General features: G+C 40.0%; 1 protein-coding gene across 1 annotated transcript in view; it reads left to right on the forward strand.

Moving 5' to 3' along the window:
- The window catches only part of pdhx (pyruvate dehydrogenase complex component X), a 25,155-nt gene that overhangs the window by 9,299 nt on the left and 6,866 nt on the right, over positions 1 to 8,990 (forward strand). Inside the window, exons 4-8 of the mRNA XM_019894256.1 lie at positions 1,748 to 1,941; positions 2,640 to 2,738; positions 3,747 to 3,909; positions 4,736 to 4,883; positions 5,733 to 5,791. Of these exons, the coding sequence (XP_019749815.1) occupies positions 1,748 to 1,941; positions 2,640 to 2,738; positions 3,747 to 3,909; positions 4,736 to 4,883; positions 5,733 to 5,791 (663 nt within the window). The remainder of the gene's footprint in view (positions 1 to 1,747; positions 1,942 to 2,639; positions 2,739 to 3,746; positions 3,910 to 4,735; positions 4,884 to 5,732; positions 5,792 to 8,990) is intronic.

The following is an 8,990-nucleotide window of genomic DNA, read 5'->3' on the forward strand; positions in this document are numbered from 1 at the left end:
GACCAACGCGATCCAAAGCAAGAGCTGCGTCAGAGCTTTAACTATTATAATAATGCTCAGAGGTACACGATCGTTTATTTTGTAGTGGAAAAGAACTGCATCAACCCAGTATCGTAAATTGATGCTTTGTCAAGATTTAAAAAAGTACATTAATTTTAGATTTTAAAGGACAAAGTTGCTTATTTTTCTACTGAATGGTTAGCTTGTCTATAGTAAAAATACTAAGAACACAGCCTCATTATTTTTCTGTAAAATAGAATTGTATTTATTTTTCAGGGCAAAAAAATAATAATTAAAAAAAAAAATCACTTTTCATTGAACCGTTTTGTCATCAGAAAAATCTCGAAAGTGCTTCAATTTGACAAATGTATGCGTCCTAATCTAACGTCAATACATCTCGAACTACAACCACAACATTCAGACATAGCTCCCCGACCGTCAATCAAAAGTCAACCTAATTATCATTTTATTTCCGAGTGTAGCTCTTGCGTTGGATGGCGCAGGTGTACCTAATGTTGTGACCGATGAGCGTCGTCTCTCAACGAAATCGGCTTCTCCGGTGTTAAGTGTCCACTCTGGTATGTTTTGTCTGTCATCTTGAATTCACTCCGGGGATGCTTTGCACACGGGCGGTGTCCTCCTCTCATTTCCTAACATTTCCCTCTCCTTGCGCTGCTCCACCTTCTTCACCGTCCTCACTCCTCACCAGCCCTCGGTCCCGACTCCTGCTCTATCGGTATTGAGGAGTAAGCGCGGTATGTAGGCTTTCCTGTCCCGCTCTTGCCGCTTCGTATTCCCGTACGGGCCGACGCGCTCGCCCGTCTCACGTTCTCCCGGGCCGCCGCGTCTCCTCCGCAGGGTCGTCCGAGTCCACGGAGAGCCTGAAGAGTCAGAGCACAAATTGCTCCAGCCAGCCTCTCCTGTGCCCCACCGGCAGCTTCCACCGGGAAGACGAGCACCTCCTCCCCTGACGTCCTCGCTTTCTGCCTCGCCGACTTTTCATTCCGCCTCCCATCAGGGCCGACGTGTAGGAAAACGATATTGTGTGTACATGCGCTCCCAATGTGGATTTTTCGGACCCAAAGCACACTTACTCCTTTTAACTCCACTGCTCAAAGGCGCATTCAGACACACACACACGATTTATATATATATATATATATATATATATATATACTTAATGTATTAAACGTTAGCACTGAATATTCATCATAACGAACAACAATATGTTTCAGCAAACAGTGTTTGACTACTTTAACGGTACCCTGTATTTTACAAGTCTGCATAAAGCAGATTTGTAGACTTTCTCCCTACTTCGATCATTTGGCGCCACAGACTTTGCAAATTTCTTTTACGCTGTATTGACGGACAACAAGAGACAGCTCACAAAAGGAATACCTTTTGAAAACTGATCAAGTGCATCCAGCAGTCTATTATGCATGGCCTTTCATTTTGACTGAACCAGGATTGATTGATTGACAATGTCCAGTAGACCGTGGAGAGAGTTGTAAATGCCACAGTGTATTTAGATTAGCTCTTAACAGGATCTTGAATCAGTGGTGACAGAAAGCATACTCGTTACACTACACAACAGCCAATTATATATCAGTCGAATAATTCAATTACAGTGAGCTACAACATAGCATGCATTGTTATTCCTCACTTTCTTTCTGTTTGATGAACGTGTTTATGTTAATGCACTACCACTTTATTGAGAACAAAAATACTTATGACTCCCACATTTCAGATCGAGGAGGGAAGTCGCAATGTGCGCCTGGGAACTCTTATTGCTGTTATGGTGGAAGAGGGACAGGACTGGAGACAGGTTGAGATTCCCTCTCCATCTGCACCCCCACCTGCTACCCATGAAACTATTGCCACTGCTGTGCCTCCTCCTGCTTCTTCACCAGCTCCTCCTCCAAAAACAGTCCCAGTAGGATCGTAAGTGCCATCTAATGGTGGTGTCACAATACCAGCAATCCGACTTAGATACGATACCTGCATGCATATGTAGTACCTAAATGCTGATACTTATACAATAGCACGGCAAAAACTTTAAAATAAGTAGAACACAGTGGAATAATGGCCGACAGCTCAACAGCTTAAAATTCTGCAATTTATAAGGATGCTAATTAAAATACATTTAATGAAATGAATATAATATACAGTACAATCATTGAGGGAGGTATTTTTTTTATTGGACTTGTATTGCATCACCAATTATTTATTGATTAGTCTTGGCAATTATCTTGTCACCCTCATAAAACAGCATCTACGTTCTCAAGCTGTATTTACCGTTGAAAGGTAAACCTCCTGAATTTCAGAAAGCCTGTCTGCCCTTGTTCACACAATAGGCACTATCTGCCACCGTTTGCTGAGTGTGTAATGCAAACATTTTGCAGTGAGCCACGTGAGACATAAAGATTTGAAAGTTGGCATCAACTTTGTTGAAAATGGATTGGGGGAAAAAAAAAGAATACTTTTGATTTCGAGTCACAGGAGTACAATTAGCGTATTAGGTAGCAAGTCTCCATCAGAGACTTGAATTAAAGGAATAATTTGACACAAAATAAAGTGGGCCATGAAATAAAAGATTTTGGTCTAACAGCAACTTGTCTTCATGGCTCAATTTTCTTTAGGTTACGACTAAGCCCAGCAGCAAGACACATCCTGGACACTCATGGCGTTGATCCAAAATTGGCCACACCGACTGGACCAAGAGGACTAATCACTAAAGAGTGGGTTTGAGTAGAGACATGTCTCTACATTCATGCCGAACGTAAAATTTTAAGCCTTAAGGGGGGCACTAGGGCCCCGGTGACTGGTCTGAGTTCATCCAAGGTGGAATTTCCAACTTCCCTCAGTTCTTCCACAAGCACATACTCCTATCAATAAGGAAACAAGGCCTCTGTGTTTTACAGGAAATGTAAGAATGCAGGAACAAGGGAGGGGCAAAACCGCTATGGGGCCTAGACTACATGGTGAGGTCAGAGGCAACTGATCCACACAAAAGGGTGAATGCATGTGGGTACAATGGACCCTGCTGGCCTGAATTGGAATTGGAACTCTTCAAATAGATGCACCTGATACATGCCCTTCTCACTTCTTTTCCTGCATAGCTCGAAATTACTGGGTGAACATAATCTTGAATGGTTTTGAACAGAAATTGTTCTGCTTCATGTTTTTAATTGTATAAATCCTGTGTACTCAGAGCAATAACATACCGGCTCTCATCATTTTGTCATGCCTGCCTTTTGTATACTGTAGGAAAGAATAGTATGGTGTTGTACATATCGATACCGTCACCAGTGGTTGACTAATGAGTAACATCAAAAATTAATCATTTCAACAAAGCTTTGGTTGTCTCATACGCAGTAGTTGAGCGTGACACTAAACATAAAACTTGTTGATTGCCCTCTATATTTAAGTAAGCTCCTTGAATGTGGCAGGTCAGTATCGGCCTGCTTATTAAAATAATCAGACTGACAAATGGAAATTTTTTTTCCCCCATGTATTCCCTATAAACCGGCAATGATAATAATCGCATCATGAGAGTAAGGGATGCACAATCAATGCTGCACCTCTGAGCTAGGGGATGTGAGGTTAGTGCCTTGCCCAAAGATACATTGGTGGTGCTCAGGAAGCAGAGTGGCATCTCTTGAGCAGCTCATTGTCTGCAGCGCTACTCGTACCGTGATCCTGCAATTGCCGTTTCTAATCTTTTTGTTCTATTTTGGTTCCAACAGAGATGCATTAAATGTTTTGAAGTTGTCCCCGAAGCCAAAAACGACACCCATTATTGCTCCACCTTCTCCGGGTCCTGCCCCAGTCGCATCAGCTATCCCGCCACCACCAGGCAGCAGACCCAACATACCTCCTCTTTCTGTACCGGGAAATCCAGGCACACCGGTGGGTTTTAAATTACACATACCTGTCAAAGGTACTGATTGAATTTTTACCAATTTGCGGTTGAGTGTTTGAGACACAGAAGCTGAGAAGAATGCTTGTTGTTATGTTACCACTTTGGGTATGCTCATCATTTCATTGACCGGGGCTTTGCTACGCTACTTTGTGCCTGAATGATACCCACCTTCAGTACACTTGACGTGGGCTTCCGTCACTGCACTCCCAGAATACGCCCACTTTTGCTCACGTGACCGAAGCTTTGCCATGCGACAGCGTGCACTCTGAATAGACCTGCTTTCGAAATAGTCACACATGAATAGCAGCTGGGGACAAGGATTTTGTTCACAAAAAAAAAGACAAATGTAATGAACAGCAAGAGCACAAGTGAATGTTTGTTACTAATGTGACGCTGTGGGGATAGTGCAACACGGATTTTAGGCAAAGCAGAACTTGTATGCATTGCAAACATTTTAGCTAACACAGCTGGTGTTGCTAAATTTTTGCCAGTGTCAGACACATTTGACTTGGTTTCAATATCCACTCTATTTTAAGACATAAATCTGTTAAACATGACCTTTGTATGTAATATCATGGGTTATAATTTGAATCAATGACTGTTCAGACTTACCATCAATTTACCGTAACAGGGTTGTCAATTACTTTGTAACAACCTGGTCCATGTTATAGTTGATGACCGTTGGGTGATGTCAGCATTAGACTGCACACCATTCTTGTTGTCGCCTTATTTCCCAATTGATTCCCCTAAAGTGCTATTTTCCATGCGTGCAGTAATTCACAGACTCTTGACTTCGACAATGTTATTCCTCAGGGCACTTTCACAGAGCATCCAGCCTCCAATGTCCGCCGCGTGATCGCTCAAAGGCTAACACAGTCCAAAACCACCATCCCCCACGCTTACGCCTCTGTTGACTGTGATATGGCTGCAGTAATGAAGCTTCGTAAAGACTTGGCCAATGGTAAACAAAACACGTCTGTACACTTATGCTGTATCTTATGTCACCTCTGTATAATAACATAGTTTAGCTTTAATTGACAATATCATCATTATTAATTGTTGTCCTTGATGAGAATTTCAAGAGTTTCACATGACAGCTCATTTGACAAAGAGATCAGTCAGTAGCACTGAAAAGAAACACTGGTACATAACTACTTGGTCACGCTAGTTGGAACTCTCATTCCACGCATCGCGCAAACATGTTTTGCCAATGAAAATGAAAGGTGCTTGTCAAACTGATTGAAATGGATTTGGATGTAATGGAAACCTCCAAGAGTTAAGAAAAAAAAAAGAAAGAAATTGCGCTGAAAAAAGAATCGTCAAACATTGTACTGTATCTGCTTCCTGCAAATGTATATTGTAGTCGCTATGTCATTATGTTGGCACACCCAGTACAGAGGACTGTGAATTAATTTTTCCAGTGGTCTCAACAAAATAGTGACTGCCAGTAACCTCATAAAAATATAAAACAAAGTTAAAGAACTGTTTTTTTTTTTGGGAACGGCTGGTGAATGAATGAAGTCCTTTCTTTCCAAGCATGTGATGATTTTCAATGAATAAATTTGTCGGTTTCAGTTGCCACATCCTCTTAAGCTGTTTTCACTGTTTAGCAACTAAGTTTAATTCAAGAGTTTGTTTTGTATTTGTGTCTCTCGTGTTTTTGATAGTCGCTCCTTTTGTCACTTTCTTGGACATCAGCCAAGCAGAATGGAACCCTGAGAGCTTAGGCAGACCCCCTCTCCAGCTGTCTGGCTGTCATTATGTCTCATTGATATGACTCACACATTCTGTTGTTTCTTTGTTGTTTCAGACCAGATCAAAGTTTCTGTTAATGATTTCATCATCAAGGCAGCTGCTGTTACGCTTAAAGTAAGTGTTACTCATTGATTTCACTTTTAACTTGTCATATTTTAAGTGTGTTGAACGTGTAGACACGTGGATAGTCAGTGTCATAAAGACAAAAAAAAAATTGTGCCGACAAGCTACAGTGCCAGCAACAGGGATTTGACGTTTTTGTCTTTTTTTTTTTGCACAGTTTGCCCACTTAGTTTAAGATCATCAAACAAATTGAAGTGTCAAAGATAACACAAATAAACATAAAATATAGTTTTTAAATGGAGATTTAATTCATATTTATCATTGTAATAAAGAATTTTATATATATCAAGTCAAGTACAACTTTGTCAAATGTGCAACATACAGCACAGATGAAATTTCTTTCCCTCTCAAGACAACATGCAACAAGAGGAGCCGCTGTGGGTGCCTGTGCCGCCATCAAAAAAAACGTTAACATAACGTAGTTTTTTTTCCAAGGCTTCCTAGCCCTGTGTGGAAAATGCACTTGCCTCCTTGTTAAGTCATGAATTAACTATGGCTAATCACATTTTTGGGAAAGCTGAGTTCTTTTTCACTGACCACACCAAAACCCGATTACCTCCAGGTCCGTTCAATCAAGAAATAAAAACAAAAGATATGCGCTGCCCATCTCTAATGTTTAACAGCCTTGTCTGAGGGGAGAGTGAGCGAAATAGCACTGTTGCAAGACTTTCTATGGAACATACTGTCCTTATTGCAATAATGGGAGCCCACAAAACAAGACATCTCGTATGACATTTTGTCTTTATCTGTGAACATTTTCTCCGGGAGCCCACTTTTACACAAAACAAGACATCTGGTATGACATTTTGTCTTTATCTGTGAACATTTTCTCATTCCTCACCTCGACCCTTTTTAGGACAACTCTTACTTGCATGCTATCTTGATTCTTTGTTAGCAGTGAAAATGATGACAGCTAAAACTGTTAGTAAGGTAAGAGAACTTCGCTTTCCACAAAAACATGTGCCTGAAATAGGGTTGAACGATTAATTGCATTTGCAATATAATCATGACTTTCTGAAACGCTACTTTCGAATCGCAAATGCTGCGATTTGATTGGTCATGACTTTATTGAGAGCGGAGTGGAGGGGGTGAGGCGTGGGCGTTCACAGAAGACAAAACTGTCACATGGGCCCACGCTGACTTTCAGTGAGGTTTCGGTCTCATGAGACATTGAGGTCATTATTTAACGTGCTTGATATATTTTGCCTTGCCAGGTTAAAAAAAAGGACGATTTACGTGTTTTGTGTATTTTGTGTAATTTCGGCTGCCATCATATGTTGGAGAGTATGTGGGGTTTACTCCCTGGCCACTAAACTCAATGACTTGTGCTGTGTCATACAGTGACAGCCTAATTAATTTGATTTCGCCGGCTCCTGAATAAGCAATAGCAATTGAATATGCTTTTGGGATGGCATTGTTTTGATGTTGGTAGGCATGTGATGGCAATAAAAACTGAGATTAAGGTCAACCGAAAAGTCATGAGGATGAGTCAAGGCAGCTGTCACTCGACCTCGACCACGCGTTGTGAGGGCCAACTTCAACATAAAAGCCTATTCAGGCTATTGTATTGACAACCATGTGTTTTCAGCTCCCCCAGCAATGTATTTTTCCGTCCATCTATCCAAGTGTTAAAACATTAAAAACTTCACAAATAGCCATTCTGTTCGAATACAATTCCTGTTTGTGCTTCATCTGTAAGTTTGTGTTTGTGATGAGAAGGAGGGGCTGGTTCAGTTACTTGCCGTTTGATTAGTACACATTCAAAGTATTTGCAAACACATTCAAACATGTTTTTAAATTTGTAATGGCACTACTGAGCCATTAAAAAAAACCCACTAAATTAACATTGATGATTTTGTCAGGCTTGTTGTGTGTGCAAAGTTTAATTAGTTTTACATAGAGTAGCTTTCTTTCACACTGTTATTACAGTGAAACTCCTCTACAATGAAATCATGTTTGCAGCAAGAAATTTTTCACAACAGGGGGTTTTTCACTGTAGCAAATTTTATCTCAGATGTAAACACACACACACACACACACACACACACACACACACACACACAAAAAAGTATGTGTCCTCTTTATTTTTATTCCAATACTGGACGTAGTGCATAAATGTGAGCATACACTCATTTGATATTGTTTAACATTAACATACAATTTTTTTTATATTAATCACTCCACTTTGTTGGTTTAAAAAAGTATTTTATACTCTTTTATAAAAAAAGAAGTTTCAATATCTATAAATTGATTTCAAACTTTACTTGTATAAAATGCACCTGAAGCATAACACTACAGTAATGAATATGTCTTCTGCATACAGTACTGTAACACCTTATGAACATGTAATTAATAAATTTAATGATACAAAACTAAGAAAAAAAAACACCCAAAAATCAGTTACATTTTTTGGTTATGTTGTAAAGCAACATTCAAATTTTCTATCCATTTGTGAAAAAGTAATTGATAGAAAATAAAAGTACTGATTTGTTAATTTTTACCCGATTTAAATTGGAATTTAAAGAATGATTTTTGAAATCAAACAATCCTAATCCGAAAGACACTTCATACTGTACAATACTGTACTGTATAGCCAATGTACAGTTGTGCACAAAGAGAAAAAAAGGGAAAGAAATTGCGAAATTTATGATCAGCATTCACTTTCACTTACATCAATTTCTTGGATAATGTCTTTTATTTTGCTTCCTCCGTCTTTCATTTTGATCACTTTTACCCTCTCTTCCAGCGTCAGAGCTATTCTTGTCTTAGCTGCTTGGCATCCAAACGTCCGTTTTGTAGCCATTTTAACAATGCAACGAAATACTTCCTGGACTACTGCGCATGTGTAAACCAGTGTGGTGGTTGCTGTTGCAGTTTCGGAGCTAAGCAGCAGAGGTCTCTGTAGGCTGAGGTTGGATTAGACTTTTGCGGAAGGCTTGTTTTCATTGTAGTGAATCTCGTTGCGAGGCAAGAGCAGAGAAAAAGATTTCGTATAACGGAACAGGGGGATTTTTCGTCGTCTAAGGGGAGCAGAAAAGTGGGAATGGCTTTCATGCATGAAAGTTTTTCCACATTAGGCGTAGAAAAAAAAGTAGTGTGTTTCCTGGAACATGAAATTTCAGCATAGGGTCGGTAGGTCGGACAAAGTTTTTATTTTTTTAATATCCCCCCCCCCCCCCCAAAAAATGAC

This window comes from Hippocampus comes, unplaced genomic scaffold (genome assembly GCF_001891065.2).
Source record: "Hippocampus comes isolate QL1 unplaced genomic scaffold, H_comes_QL1_v1.1 scaffold104, whole genome shotgun sequence".
NCBI classification, from domain to species: Eukaryota; Metazoa; Chordata; class Actinopteri; order Syngnathiformes; family Syngnathidae; genus Hippocampus; species Hippocampus comes.